We start from the raw sequence: 16667 nt of genomic DNA, 5'->3' as shown, positions 1-16667 counted from the left end.
AATCTTAACAGGATTTATACTTTTAATGGTATGATCCTAAGGAATGTTGCTGAACAGAGAGACGTTGGAGTGCAGGTTCATAGCTCCTTGAAAGTGGAGCCGCAGGTAGACAAGATAGTGAAGAAGGTGTTTGGTATGCTTTCCTTCATTGGTCAGAGTACTGAGTACAGGAGTTGGGAGGTCATGTTGCGGCTGTACAGGACATTGATTAGGCCACTGTTGGAATATTGCGTGCAATTTTGGTCTCCTTCCTATCAGAAAGATTATGTGAAATGTGAAAGGGTTCAGAAAAGATTTACAAGGATGTTGCCAGGGGTGGAGGATTTGAGCTATAGGGAGAGGTTGAATGGGCTAGGGCTGTTTCCCCTGGAGCGTCAGATGTTGAGGCGTCTTGTAAACCTTAGAGAGGTTTATAACATCATGAGGGGCATGTATTGAATAAATAGACAAAGACTTTACCCTGGGGTAGGGGAATCTAGAACTAGAGAGCATAGGTTTAGGGTGAGAGGGGAAAGATATAAAAGAGACCTAAGGGGCAACCTTTTCACGCAGAGAGTAGTACGTATGTGGAATGAGCTGCCAGAGGAAATGGTGGAGGCTAGTACAGTTGCAACATTTAAAAGGAATCTGGATGGGTAGATGAATAGAAAGGGCTTGGAGAGATATAGGCCAGGTGCTGGCAGGTGGGAATAGATTGGGTTGGGATATCTGGTCGGCATGGACAAGTTGGACCAAAGAGTCTGTTTCCGTGCTGTATATCTCTATGACTCTAAGTAGGTCTAAGTTTGTGGGCAGCACGGTGGCACAGTGGTTAGCACTGCTGCCTCACAGTGCCAGAGACCCGGGTTCAATTCCTGCCTCAGGCGACCGACTGTGTGGAGTTTGCACGTTTGCCCCGTGTCTGCGTCGGTTTCCTCCCACACTCCAAAGATGTGCAGGCCAAGTGAATTGGCCATGCTAAATTGCCCGTAGTGTTAGGTAAGTGGTAAGTGGTAAATGTAGGGATATGGGTGGGTTATGCTTCGGCAGGTCGGTGTGGACTTGTTGGGCCGAAGGGCCTGTTTCCACACTGTAAGTAATCTAATCTAATCTAATCACTTGGGATACCATACACCTGTCTGGAAGAAATGTCTCAGGATTGTGTTCAAGTTCTCCAAGTGCTCCTTACTGGTCCTCTGTCATGAGCATGTTAGCCATGGGATTGACTTTGTAAAATGTTTTCCCTCATCCACTGAAATGCTGCAGAAGCTAATGATACCCCAAATGACAGTCCTGTATATTGGTAAAAGCCCTTGTAAGTATTGATTGTAGCATACTTCTGGGAATCCTCACCTAATCACAATTTCAAATATGCATGGCTCATGTCCAGCTTCATGAAGCACAGCCCCACATATAAATTCAGCTTTTCATATAAATTCTCAATTCGAAGGACTGGGCATTTATTCAGCTCTGAAAAGCTATTTACCATTTGTTTAACGCCCATAAAGGAGAACTAATTTATTGCGCTTCACTATCAATATGACTGGTGCTGCCCATTCCACAAACTGGCCTGGTTTGTTGATTCCTTCTTTTTCCATCCTTCTGATTTCTGTCTCCACTTTTGCCCGTAAAGAAAATGGCAGTGGGCCTTTCAGCATCATGGAATTGCTTCCTAGACAACATGCAGGGTGGCCTTGGCTCATCTGGTAGTCTCTAGACCTTCCTGTAAAATCTCTAGGCATTTAATTAGGACTCAGACAGGCAGATCAAAAAATGTTGAACCAATCTCAACCAATTGTGCCCCATCAAGATTGGGCCTGAACCTTTTACTACAATCAATCCATGGTAAATAAACCAGCTGCTTTTCATAAAAGACCAGAACCAAAGGTGTACTCATAATCTATAAAGATTCCCCGGTATTGGGTCTCAGTCTAGCCAAGGTTTTACACAAATTTAAGGGTTGGAGTCCAGAATGAATTTTGTTAAAGCCTCATTCTGTAATCACTGAAATGGCTGTGCTGGTATTGACCTCCATTAGAACCAGGTAACCATATAACCAAACGTTTATTTTGATTGGCTTTGATTCGGATGTTACTAAGCAATTTAACTGTTCCAAACCAGATGTTGGTTGACTTCCCAGGGTGTGCACTATCTTGGATACTGGCCTGTGATCTGTTACTTAATTTAGGTCTTGTGGGACTCTTTTGTTGTCTTAAGTCCATAAGCTGGCAGCAACTGTTATACTTATCAGCCTAGATCCTGAAGAAAATGTTAACCCATTGGCCAAGACTCTATTTTGTTATGGGGTTTTGCTGTGAGCCAACCTAGAGAACCCCTCTGTTGAAGATATGTCCTGAATGAGGCTATGCAATTGTTTTAACTCAAGTGGTGTTCCCTAAACTCAGTCGGACTGGCGAGGGTGTCCATTTCCATTGGTATACCCTGCAACTCAAATGCTATACTTGTCACATTTTTCAATGATAAATCCAGTAGTATCTGTTTGAAGTCCATTTGAGCTTCTGTAGGTGCTTTTGTAAGTTACAACATTCATTCCACATATTAAACAGTTTCTCAGCATCTCATGCAGGATTAAAACAAAGTAATATTCTTCTGCCAGTCATCTTAACTTAGTCAAAAATCTAGATACAGATTCCCCTGGTTATTGAATTGCCATGTGAAAAAGGTAGCATCTCAGAATTAGAGAAGGCTTGGGGTCACAATATTGCTGAACTAAATCTGTCAACTCTTGAAAGGTTTTATTATCTGATATCTGAGGGAAAGTTATGCTCCTAATAACTGTAAAAGCTACGGGTCAGGAGATTTACTCATTGCTTTTCATCTGCTCCAATGTCAATGTCAACAATAAAGCATTGTTTATACATACAGGGCCCAGTCTTTGTTGATAACATTGAATGAGTCAAGCTTCTGAAATAACAGCATGATGGCATAAATGCTTACCCAAACACAAAGATGACAGTTGTACACAAATTTCTTCAGGACATATTTTCCTCTCTCTTTGCCCCTTTTCTTACAGATGGATATTACTTGTCACTGGTCTGGCTTTCTCAGAGCCAGCTATCAGCGTGAACAGAACTTTTGACACCCCTGTTATATCTGTCAGCCAGAGCTCTCTAATTGTACCAGATTAACAGCCCCCATCAGGGAACTCATATTCTATATGGACCACCTGGCTGACCTTGTTGCAATCACTGTTAAAACGTGTGGCGCTGGAAAAGCCCAGCCTGTCCAGCAGCATCTGAGGAGCAGGAGAGTTGATGTTTAGAGCATTGTTACAATCACTGGTTGGTTTCACAAACAATGCTATGTGTTTGTGAAACCAACCAGTGCCTGCTAATGGTTGGGTAGAGTGCTGCCACCAGGCCCCCTCCAATACTGCGTCCAAGGGCCTATTAAGGTCTCGTTAACAGTAGTAGAGAATGAACAATTGTGAGTCTTAATAAGAAGAGGGACTTGCAATTAACTCCACCTTATTGTTAAGGCATGAACATAAAAGGTACAAATTACATTGGCTGGTCAGACATAATCTCTGGCATTGAAGTAGATACATTTCAAACCACCTTCCTGCCTGCCAGTACACTCTTGTGACCTTGAAACCTTATTTACTACCTCACAACCCTCAATGCCCTTTACACTGCAGCTACAATTCAGGTTCCCATCCCAAACACTCCCAAAAAGCATTCGCAAATTCCCTCCCCCAACCACCACCACCACCACAGGATATTAGTACCCCTCTAGTTCAGATATAGTCCATCCCATTTTAGAGGTCCCACCTACTCCAGAATGAGCCCCAGTTAGGATCCGAGTCAACAGAATACCAGAAATGTCCTCTTTTACTACATTTTGTATACAAAGTATGTTTAATAAAGGATTGTTAATATTCATTGAAATGAATGTGGACTATCTTCTATCAGCAATCCCGACCTGATCTTAGAATCATAGAATCCTTCCAGTGTGTAAACAGGTCATTTGGCCCAACAGGTCCACACTGACCCTCAGAAGAGTAACCCAGCCAGATGCATCCCCCTATCCTATTACTCTGCATTTACCCCTGACTAATGCACCTAACCTACACATCCCTGACCACTATGGGTTCACCCAACCTGCACATCCTCAGATCTTCTAGGAATTAAGAAAAAACAGTAACTTGTATTTCGAATAAGCACTACATATCATTTCAAATGAGCATTACACACCACCACTAATTAATGTCATGATGCATCTACTTCGCATATACCAGAGCAGGACAATGCCCTCAGCATTTGTTCTGGCCAACATCAAAAGCATGAATGGACTCCAAGGATTCAATTTTTTAATCAAGGAAACATCCACGCCAGTTAGTTAAAAAAAATGGACACAACATGCCCAAACGTTTTGGTCTAGTTGCCAATGTCAAAACAACTAAGTAGCTATTTGTCCTTTTTGTGAGAGGGCTTGGTCTTTTGCAGACTGAAAGAATATAACGCACACATTGTACCTGTTTCAACTTAACAAAATAGCAGTAGGCATTATCCTGTTCATTCCTCATCACAATGCCTTGATGAATCACAGTCAACTTGCTTGGTTTACATTTAAATAAATCTTAGCAGTTACTATCCTTCATTATATAACTGGTCATGTGTCATGGTAATGACTCTACCAAATTGAGTTTACGGGCCACCCAATCAACACTTGCACCTCACACATTACATTGTAGCTTCCTCCCTCCCCTTCACTGTTTTGATCACACAGCATTGCCCTTTGATGTGAAGGGCACTGCTTGTCACAGGTCACTCGGGTGTTTTTCCTACTTTTCCTGGTGGTAGAAATTGAATAAAGATTTGTACACCTTGTCTCTCACTGTGTCTCACAGCTGCACACACACACCATGGGTGCTGGGGATAAAAATAATAAGCACTACCGCAATTAGGCGGTAGTGTGGGGGTTAATAAGAAAAAGAAAAGAAAAAAAAGAAAGAAAAAAAATACATTGTAGCTTCCCCTTTATGTTTGTATACTTGATAATATGCTGATGACTGCAAGTCAAAAAAGCTTCAACAAAATGTGTCTGTTTTCAGCAATTGAAATGTTCTGTACTACTAAATGAATATTAGTAACTACAAGTTGTTTTCAGGAAATTAAATTTGTTTGTACACAACTTTAATAAGTCTGCACTATAATTGTAAAGTCTAATCCTTAAACTGCTTTGCAAAAAACTTAGAAAAGTTGTTTCTTTAGGTTTTTTGATGCAAAAAATTAATTCTGATTAGCATAATAAAATAAACTTACTCTTGCAATTGGAGCTTTACTGGTGTACAGATGTAATTGTTTAAAATTCGCAAATTTTTTATCTGTTTCCAGACCTTCAAAATGTTTGTTATCAGAGTATGATCTTTTTCCTTTTCAATATTGAGAAGTCTCTTTGTTTCCCTAAGTACATAAACATAGAGGTATGAATATTAGAATCTAGTAGGACAACAGTTTCTAATCAGCAACTTGTAAACTCGTGGATGATTGTGATCTCCCCTACCCCACTTATTCCTGAATGCATTCCTGATAATATTGCTGCCTTCTTTGTAGTTTTACATTATTGTCCCTGCATATTTTCTCTCTTTGAAATAGATAAATTAAAACTATGTAAATTAATATCACTGGGGCCAAAATGTCTTGGTGTCCTAAACTAGGTTGATTATAGGGGCAGTACCATTATGTTGGAATGACAAAACCTGACAAATCAACTAAGTGTGTTTTCAAGTATTATTAGAACCAAATTGTTCAAGTACAGGTATTGTCTAATCAACCTATTTAGATATGTCATTACACATATCTGAAGCTGGTTGGACTTGGACTCAGGCTTCATGGTTCAGAGATACAGAACTACCACTGCACCACGACAGTTTTCAAATTGAGAGTATAGATATTTTCTATTCAAAATCCTGAAATTTCCTCCCTAAAGGCATTAATGGTACATCTACAGCACATGGACTGCAGTGGTTCAAGAAGGCAGCTCCCTACAAGTTCACAAGTGCAAATAGGAATGGGCCACAAATGCTGGCCAAGCCTGCAATGCTAACATGCCAACAGTGATTTTTAAAAAGTCATAGTTCTAGAACAAGTGGGACTTGAACCTAAGCCTCATGGAAAATTGAGAGACCTCTGATGCAGCTCACATGGAGGGCAATACCATTTTTTCCATGTCAAGTGGACATGCAGGGGATGGAAAATCGGGACTAGGACATTAGAAGCTGATATTTTCAACAAGTCCTGAATACTATGAAGGATTCAATCAGACAATATCTCCTGGACAAGAATATAAGTTAACCAAAATAAAACAAATTATTTGATTTTTTTCATGGAGGGGGTCATTAGACCATGCAATTAAATGAAGCAGAGTCCTTTTTTTTCCAAAGTAAAGTGAATAATTAATGTTTGAAAAATAAATTTAACAGGTAACTAGAACTAAAAGATTTGGCATATATGCAGGAATCTAAACATTCTTCTTTTATGCCTTCTAATTCAACATCAGCTGCCATTTCTATCAGGAAGTGATCCTATGCCACATGCTGGCATCATGACTTCTGCAAGTAATTTCAATAACAGGACTTGAACATGAAGTCACGGTGACCCCTGAGATAAGCAGGTAACAGTTGTCAATTCAGCATAAACAACAACTAGGTCATGAAAATAGTCATGAATAAGATTGAAAACATGGTACCTAACTACAGGAAAAAGCAGAATGCCTGACAGAATTCAATTTAATATATTCAATTTAAGGTATCTGCTGTCACAATATATGAGAGCTTGATATAAATTATCTGAGTGATTTATTGATTATTATGATCATTTTCAAAAATATTGACCATTTCATAAATGTTGTGAATATATCTGTAACTGATGAAGAATAATAAAAAGCAGAAAAAGTTAACATTTAAAATAAAATCTCATTAAGAAAGTATTAGTATGAGAAAGAAAGGATACATACCCCATTTGCTTCTTTAAGTCTTCAATTCTATTGAGATTTATAGAATTTGCTTCCAAGTGTCTTTCTACATTTTTTATCTCATTATTTAGTGTGTGAAGCTATGAAAGAGCACAGTTACATAAAAAACAAACATCTCTAAATTAAAATATTATGACTTTTACACTGCTCTCTTCCCTATTTATCTCTCACACTTTAAATTTGTTGGCTTAGCAGTTATAGAAACATTTCTTTCTAAACATTTCTCTTGTATTCATATAATTATTACAGCACAGTAGTGGGTCATTTAGTCCATTATGTCTTACCAGCTCTCTGTAGGAGCAATTTACATAGTCCCATTCTCCCACCTTCTCCATTCAGTTCTGCCCAACCTTTCTTTACAGATAACAATCTAATTGCCTCTTGAATGCCTTGATTAAACCTATGTAAAAATAATGGGGTAGTAAGAGGGATTCAGTTTGCTTAAAATGAATTGGGTAGACTTGAAAGACTTAGTGTTGGAATTCTTGCAACGTATCCAGGAGAGTTTTTTAAGCCAGCATGTAGTAAGTCCTCCAAGAAGTGGGGCACTGTTGAACCTAAATTTATGAATGAAGCTAGTGGTAAAAGTGTCAGTGGGGATAGAATTTTGGTGATAATGGCCAAAACTCAGTAAGATTTAAGGTAGGAACAAAGATGGACTGGAATTAAAGTTTCTGAATTGGTAGAAGGCTGATTTTAACATGATAAGATAGGATGTGGAAGTGGACTGCAAGCAGCTACTGATATGAAACTCTATATCAAAGCATTGGGAGTCATTCAAAAAAACAATGAGCAAGACCGTGGGCCAACTTGCTCCTATAAAAGTGAAGGGTGAGACAGGCAAGTCCAGAGAATCCATTGATGTTACACAGGATTAAATTAGGGAAAAGGAAGAAAATTTAATGTAGATACCAAGGCCTCAAAATAACAGAAGCTGTAGAGTAGTACAGAGCGGGGATGATTTTTTTAAACTAAGAGAACAAATTGGCACCATAAAAAAACTATAAATGAAATAATAAAGAAAAATCCAAATGCATTTTATAAGTACATTAAAGACAAAGGGCTAACCAAGGAAAGAGTAGAGTCCATTAATGACCAAACTGGCAAACTATATGTGGAGTCGGAAGACATAGATGAGTACTTTACATCTGTATTCATTATAGGGAAAGATTATGATGGAGGGCACTGTGATGTTTTTGAACAAATGACAATTGAAATGGGGGAAGTATTAACAGTTTCAGCTGGCTTAAAGTTAGATAAATCCCTGGACACAGATGATGTGTGTATGCGTTAAACCTGGGTAATTATAAGCCACTAAGTCCAAAATCAGCGATAGGGAAATGTTTGGAAAAATCATTTGAGGCACAGAATTAATCTCCACTTAGGGGACAAGGATTACTCAAGTATAATCAGCATGGTCTTATCTGGAAAAATCATGTCTGACAGATTTGATTGAGCTTTTTATAGAGATTTTAAGATGTATATTTGAGTGTAGTACAGTTGAAGTCGTAGGCTTTTGAATGCTGTCACATGGGAGACTAGTTAAGTAGATAAGAGCTCATGACTTACAACATAATTTAACTTGGTAGCAGGAGGCAGAGGGTGATGGTCAAAGATTCATTTTGTGCTGGGATGCCTATGTCCATTGTATAATGCAGGGTCTGGTGCTGCGTCCCTTTTATTTGCAGCCTACATTAATGAACTAGACAATGTTCACAGATGACACGAAAATTGGTTGTTTGGTAAATAGCAAAGATGAAAATGATGGGATGGTCAATGCTAAACAGAATCTAATCTAGAAAAGTGTGATGTATTGCATTTTTGGAGGACTAACAAGGCAAGGAAGGACATGATGGGTGATAGGATGTTAGAAAGTACAGAAGATCAAAGGGAACATATGCCAAACCTGCAATGAATTTTGTTTAGACCATAGGTACAGTGTGTATGCATTTCTCTTTGTTAAAGTTTTTAAAGGATGTAACGGCACTGAAGAGGGTGCAGGGAAAATATACCAGGATGACATCAGAAATGCAGGATATAAATATCATGAAAGGATGCATAGGCTGGATCCCTGTACTCATTACTCATTGAGTCTCTGATGTGAGACTCAAAAGCAGTCTCAAATTTTCAAAGATTTTGATAGAGCGAAAACAAAATGTTTCCTCTTGTAAGAAGAAACAAAAACTAGAAACCATAACTACTATAATTGATCAAGCTACTGAAGAAGAAATTCATTACTAACTTCTCACCAATCTTTGGGTAAAGAATGTGAGTTTTACTATTATAGGGTGTGGTTAAAGCAAATACTATGGATGCATTTTAAAGGCAAAGCAGACAATCATACAAGGGAGAAGGAATAGAAGGTTGCAATGAAAAATTTAGATGATGAGAGATGGAAGGAGGTTCAAATGAAGCATAAATCTTAACAATGCCTGGTTGGGCTGAAAGGCCTGTTTTTGTGCTGTATATTCTATACTCTATAGCCTCCATCTATATAAGGGATCAGTAATGTTGTGTGAGATCAGAGCAATTCGAGCTGTCATACAGTTTAATATCGCAAAAAAATAGGTATCCATCATTTTTATAAATGTTGCCTGGGGTGTACACAGATTGATTGCTTCATTGTGATTCAAATTTCATAGAAGAAAACATCAATCAACAGAGGACGTCCTCTCAAAAACCTGTTGGCATCAATCCACAGATCCTATACATTAAGGATACCAATTCTCAAATTTGCTGCTGAGCCTCTCTTCTTTTTCTTTTCACTGATTGCTCCCCATACCCCAGCATGTGTTGCACACCACAGCCCACACACACACACCAATTCCCACATACCCCTATCCCCATCCCAGATTTAGTATTTCTGCATAATTGAGCAGAGCTTGGACCACGTGCTCATCGCTGCTCATGTACATTTGTGAACAATAATTAACTACTAACTAACAGAATGCACTAAAGTGCTGATATTTCTATCTTATCTGATAAGCATGTCCCCCTGTGGTGGTGCACCCACACAGGAATCAGCACCTCTGAGAAAACATTATTTGCAAAGGACATAGTCTGTTGTAACGGCCCTGGAGAAAAGTTTGATATAATTTTGTCACAAATGAGAATAAAAAATTATTTCATGCAGTGCTGAAAGCACTAACATGACTTAATCTTGCATGAGATCAGATTGCAGATATTTAATGTCATGCAGCAGGAAATCTGAGGCACCACAACCAACGCTCTGGCATATATGATAGCTCATTTTGTTATGGACTAGGCCAGACCACTCAAAACATTCTTAAGCAGCCAACTTTGCTATTTGTTTCAGTAAGTGTGCAGTGAAAATTACCCGGAGTAAGTTGGTTAGATTGACTACCAGGTTTTAAAACAGACAAAAACTTAATCACAAAACTATGGAATGAAACACAAAGAACAGAATGAAGAATACTTACAGAATTCAGTCTATCCATACTAGACTTAATTATGCTGTTCCGGAAATATACAACAGTCCCAATAAACACACCCACTTAAAACACAGAGTAAAAATGAAACACAGATTTACAGGACAAAGTTAGAAGGGCAGAAGAGCCCAGCAGCCTGTTTCAACACAGCCCACTGCTGAACTGACTCAAACAAGACTTCAGCTTTTAGGACTGACTACTCCCCTTTCCATTGTACAGGTAACTTCTAAAATATAAAAGCTTTCGCCTAAAATCAAACTATTCACGTATAAACAAAGAGCATCTCAGTAAACCTTTTCATCTCTGTACCAAACCAGTCGATTCAGAGCCCGAACTGGTTTACAGCCCCTCTGAAAGAAAAATCAAGGACACAGTATCCTTGAGAAAAGGAACAGCTTTGAGAAAAAGGACCAACTTTGTGACAACTTGTCTCATTGGTCTCTGCTTTGAAGATGCCAGTTGAAGGATTTGCCACGGCTACCTTTGTCTTCATTGTCAATTCTTTTGCCTTGCCAGTTCTCATCTTCCCTGATCTTATGTTACTTTCTCCTGAAAGCTGATCCAACAATCCTTTGAATGTTTTTAAGTACATGTGTATTTGATGTATTGCGGTAACGAGGGTAACTATCTGCAGATGTCTGGTGAGTGACACAGACTAATATTTGAGAGTACATCGATAGAGCAACCTTACAAGATTATATCAAATTTGATATAGATTAAAAGTCTGTAGCAGTGGAGATTGGAAAAAGAGGAAGTGAGAAAGTGTACTGAAATAGAACAATGAGAGTTGCTGGAATTTATACTGTCATTTCAATCCAGGTTAAAAACTCCTACATTTCTTCAGCTCATCTCCAGCGGCATTTTTCTTGTCATTACAAGAGAATAGCACCTCCTCTGGGCCCTTTCTGCACCTAGCTGTACATCAAAAAAGTCTTTTTAAACTAGGATACATCTTTGTCCATCTGACACTACCTTAAAATGTTTTTACTTCTGCAAAACTCTAATCTCCACAAAGTCCATCTGTGCATTGTCCCTTAAATGGGCAAAATAAAATTATGTCTTAAAGGAATAAATTAAACTCCCTCGTGGAAAATGGAGGCAGGAAACACATAAGTAATATGGTAATGAGGCATTCTTGTTGAAAAAAGACAACCTCATATGTCCAATGATCTTCTACATTTTGCTCCTGCTCTCATTTCCGTCTACTTCACCAACACAGCTATTATATCTCTGTTATTATTGACACCATTGATTATAGGTTGGCAGTTTTACAAAATTATGCAGCCAACGTCATTCATCCTGTATATTAACATAAGAACATTTCCACTGATTGGGTCTTTTGATGCCTTGATCCTTCAATCAATTCTACAATTGATGTACATCATACCTGAATTAATTTTGCAATCACTAAAATGCTTGTAGACTTAGAGTGATTTTCAGTATATCAATTACTTGCAAGTGTATCTAAATTGGTTGTTTGTGTCTATATTGGAAAATAGTCAGCTTCCAAGAACACTGTCAAGCCAATTTGAGCTGCTATGATAGTTTCAGTGTAAGAAGAATATATCAATATGAATGACTCAGCCTCTTAGATCCACAATTGTAATTTTTTGAAAATTTGTTTCATTATAATATATTAGATTACAGTCCTTCCTATGATACTCTGCAAAAAATATTAAATAGCTCTTATTAGTCGCAAAATATTATCACTCACCTTTTCTGCGAGGAGCTGGCTAACATTTTGCTTTTGCCTTTGTTGATAATTGTCAAAAAGTTGTATAAGCTTCACTGCTAAAACATGCTCTTTGCTAAACAAAGGATGGTGGACAAAATGCAAGTTTCCAATATTTATATCCAGTTGGTAGATTTGAGAAAATTCCACAAAATGACTGTCAATATCTTTTGCTAATTCACTCACTATGGCCTACAAAAACACAAAAGAATAATGTGCAGTTATCATATTAGTGGATAATTCTATAAGGCAGAAAGTGGTGATAGTGTAAGTTTTCAGAAGTTAGGTTAAAATGGTGATAGCGCAGATATTCAGAAGTTCCATGAGACCTTAACTTATCTCAATTGGTAGTACTAATGTCAAAATTAGATATTTGCAAGTTCACGCCATGTTTCATCTAGTGGATTGATTTTAAATATTGGGCAGTGGAAGTTTGTCACTTTGGGACTGGAGAATTCCTAAATAAAACAAATAGAGAGGTGGCATGAATACTTGAACAATGTGAAAATTGAGACTGACAACTCAATGCTGTTCTATTCCCACACAAGCCATTAACAGTCTCTGTTAATTTCTCTGGCATATAAATTCAAAGTAGACATACAAATTTCTGTTGCTTAAGAATGAACAATTATTCTATTAAACACAGAATACTAGACTGCCTTAAAAATTCTTGTAGTGGGTACTCCGCACCAATTCCTTTGATTCTTCAGACATGTTTAAGTCATTAAGAGAAATGAGCAAAATAACCAATATGCACAACTCAGGTCAAAGATCCTCCACCCTTTTACTCTGTACTAAACATCACAACAGGAGGAATAAAAATCATTACTTACTTAAGGTAGGATAGACACATCATTCCCAAAAGCAACTAACCCTAACTTTTAGAACAAAGCAAACGCCGGAGACATTTGGGGGGCTACTGTCATGCTCAGTCAAGTGGAGCAGACAATGTCCTCACAGCACTCTTATGCATTACAGGGAGAAAGCATACCAAAGCTCCCTTTAACCTTCCATCACTTGTGGTCTGTGCAGTGTTCCAATCCTTTAAGGTTCCTGAGTCGCCACATATGCATTTATCTTAAAGGGAATAGCCTGTTTATTCCCTGTATAGCTTAATGGGAACATTACCTGTGACATAAGGAAGAATTTGCCCAGTCCTGAAAATCATTGCACGACCCAGAATTGTGTATCTTACAGCTAGCTGACCAGTCAAACCAAGATACAAAGGAGCTGAAAATGTGTTGCTGGAAAAGCGCAGCAGGTCAGGCAGCATCCAAGGAACAGGAAACTCGACGTTTCGGGCATAAGCCCTTCATCAGGAATGAGGAAAGTGTGTCCAGCAGGCTAAGATAAAAGGTAGGGAGGAGGGACTTGGGGGAGGGGCGATGGAGATGTGATAGGTGGAAGGAGGTCAAGGTGAGGGTGATAGGCCGGAGTAGGGTGGGGGCGGAGAGGTCAGGAAGAAGATTGCAGGTTAGGAAGGCGGTGCTGAGTTCGAGGGATTCGACTGAGACAAGGTGGGGGAGGGGAAATGAGGAAACTGGAGAAATCTGAGTTCATCCCTTGTGGTTGGAGGGTTCCTAGGCGGAAGATGAGGCGCTCTTCCTCCAACCGTCGTGTTGTTATGGTCTGGCGATGGAGGAGTTCAAGGACCTGCATGTCCTTGGTGGAGTGGGAGGGGGAGTTAAAGTGTTGAGCCACGGGTGGTTGGGTTGGTTGGTTCGGGTGTCCCAGAGGTGTTCTCTGAAACGTTCCGCAAGTAGGCGGCCTGTCTCCCCAATATAGAGTAGGCCACATCAGGTGCAGCGGATGCAATAGATGATGTGTGTGGAGGTGCAGGTGAATTTGTGGCGGATATGGAAGGATCCCTTTGGGCCTTGGAGAGAAGTAAGGGAGGAGGTGTGGGCGCAAGTTTTGCATTTCTTGCGGTTGCAGGGGAAGAAGCCTGCTGGACACACTTTCCTCATTCCTGATGAAGGGCTTATGCCTGAAACGTCGAGTTTCCTGTTCCTTGGATGCTGCCTGACCTGCTGCGCTTTTCCAGCAACACATTTTCAGCTCTGATCTCCAGCATCTGCTGACCTCACTTTCTCCTCCAAGATACAAAGGAGTTCAGTATGCCTTTTCCTTTACTCTGGAGCCAGCAATCTCTGAAGAGGATGGTCTCTCCATTACAGTGACTGGGCTAATAGTGAAAAATGTACCATGACTACATTTAATGTGTATGGCTCAAATGAAAACTTATCTGAACTTCCACAATTATCTTGCCCCATGCTCATCCTGCAGACTGGAGTGTTGGGGGGTGGGGGGAGGGAGCGGGGTGTGTGAACACACACAAAGTAATCATGGGTAGGGATCTAAACCATGCCTTTATTTCTTCAGTCAAACAAATTCTCAGCAGAAGAGGATCCAGAGCTATTCAATGGTACTGTATCAGGAATTGATCTACTGAACTTTGTTACTACACATGTTCCACAAAAGTCTCTTAAGATATACACTAACATTGATTACATATTCCTGAAACAATCCCAAATTTCCAAATAAACACTGACTAGAATCAGCTACAAGTTTACCGCTAAAATCCTGTGGCCAAAAACTGTGTGAACACAAAACTAGCAGTGATCACATTATAAGCAGTCTGATGCGAAAATAAGATCTACCTTAAAGCACCAGCCAACCAGGATTCATACTATCTTTATAAATGTAGAGGGATATAAGTTTCCCATATATTGATTGTGTACATGAACATATGATAACTTCACAAAATGAATATGTAAATATTTAATCATATGGTGGTTTCAGAAGTTTCAGAAGCATATAAATTTAAAATGTCTATAATAACTTCATAGCAAATATTTAGCTGCACACTTCAAAGCATACTAGCTCCATAAATGCATTCCTTGAAAATGGAGTAAACATATTTTTAATATTATTCTATTTACTATTCTTTGACAGTCTGTAAAATGAGATCAGTAATACTAGAGTAGGAAATGATCACATACCTTCTTATACACCGTCTTTAGTCTTGTTTTAGGATCCTCTCCATCATCTGCTGATGACTGTCTACACTTCCAGGATAACTTAATTGGATCTGGTAATGCAATAATATTTCCATCTTCCCCAAACCAGTGTTTTCTCTTTCACAACATTGCAGATGTAAGACAAGATATTTTAGTATTACTCTGTACAATCTATAAGGATGAGGCATAATTTTCTCTAGCAGAGCTAAATAAAATCTCTATTAAGTTACACACCATATTTTAAATATTCATTTCAATAAACATTTATTGATTTTATAGTGAAGAAGAAATAACCTCCAAAAGTACTTTGAACAATGTGTTCGAGCCTAATGGCCAACTTGCAGAATGAAAATTTCAAAGGGGTTAAATAAATATACAGTGAAATTTATGCGATTTAGCTGTCAAAAAATACTGCACAAAATTTAACAATAGGATAGTAAGTTGAACAGTGAGAAAATGTAAACAAATGGAAGACTTTAGTGAGGTATATTTTTCAGATGCTAACATATCATGACCCACTTGCACTCATAAGCAGCAGCAATGAAATAGGAGCAGGTGTAGGCCATCTGAAATTTGAGCCAACTCCACCATTCAATCTGATCATGGCTGATCATCTAACTCACTGCCCTGTTCCTGCTTTCTCCCCATTTGACATCCTTCTTTGGCAATGAGTTCCACAGATTCACCACACTCAAGCTGAAGAAACTACTCCTTCCTCTCAGTTCTAGAGGATCATTCCTTCCCTCAGATATTGTGCCCTTGGACCCTACTCTCTCCTACTAGTGGGAACATCTTCTCCATGTCAATTTTATCTAGCCTTCTCTGTATTTTGAAAGTTGCAATGAAATTCCCCATCATCCTTCGAAACTCCATCGAGTATAGACACAGAATCCTCAACCACTCTTCATATGACAAGTTCTTCATCCCTAGGATCATTCTTGTAAACTTTCTCCAGATCCCTGCCAAGGCCAACACATCCTTCCTTCTATATGGTGGCCAAAACTGTTCACAATATTCCAAATGTGGTAACGACCAGAGTCTTTAACAGTATATCACTGCACTTATATTCTAGCCAACTTGAAATTAATGCTAACATTGCATTTGCCTTCCTAGCTGCCAAGTGAACCTGCATGTGAGCCTTAAGAGAACCCTAAACTAGGACTCCTAAGTCCCTTTGTGCTTTAGATTTTCGAAGTATTGCCCCAGTTAGAAAATAGACTATGTCTCTATTCTTCCCACCAAAGTGCATAGTCTCACACTTTCCTATATTGAACCCCATCTGCCACTTCTTTGCCCACTCTCTTAGCATGTACTCCCATTATAGGAGGAGAGGGTAATCTTGCTGCAATTGTACAGTGAGAGATCTTAATGAGACCACACCTGGAGTATAATGTGCAGTTTGGTCTTTTTATCTTATGAAAGATGTTCTGGCTATGATGAGAGTGTAATGAAAGTCTACCAGACTGCTTGCTGGAGAAGCAATACTGACAT

At 39.0% G+C, this 16667-nt stretch overlaps 1 protein-coding gene across 1 annotated transcript in view; it reads right to left on the bottom strand.

Annotated features, from left to right (window-relative positions):
- The window catches only part of LOC132826136 (protein CC2D2B-like), a 247723-nt gene that overhangs the window by 152926 nt on the left and 78130 nt on the right, over positions 1-16667 (bottom strand). The window contains exons 11-14 of the mRNA XM_060841783.1: positions 15159-15293; positions 12139-12348; positions 6958-7055; positions 5265-5405 (exon numbers count right to left, since the gene is read on the bottom strand). Of these exons, the coding sequence (XP_060697766.1) occupies positions 5265-5405; positions 6958-7055; positions 12139-12348; positions 15159-15293 (584 nt within the window). The remainder of the gene's footprint in view (positions 1-5264; positions 5406-6957; positions 7056-12138; positions 12349-15158; positions 15294-16667) is intronic.

This window comes from Hemiscyllium ocellatum, chromosome 22 (assembly GCF_020745735.1).
Source record: "Hemiscyllium ocellatum isolate sHemOce1 chromosome 22, sHemOce1.pat.X.cur, whole genome shotgun sequence".
Lineage (NCBI taxonomy): Eukaryota > Metazoa > Chordata > Chondrichthyes > Orectolobiformes > Hemiscylliidae > Hemiscyllium > Hemiscyllium ocellatum.
Note: the sequence above shows the minus strand (reverse complement) of the source record. Positions and strands in the feature narration are given on the sequence as shown.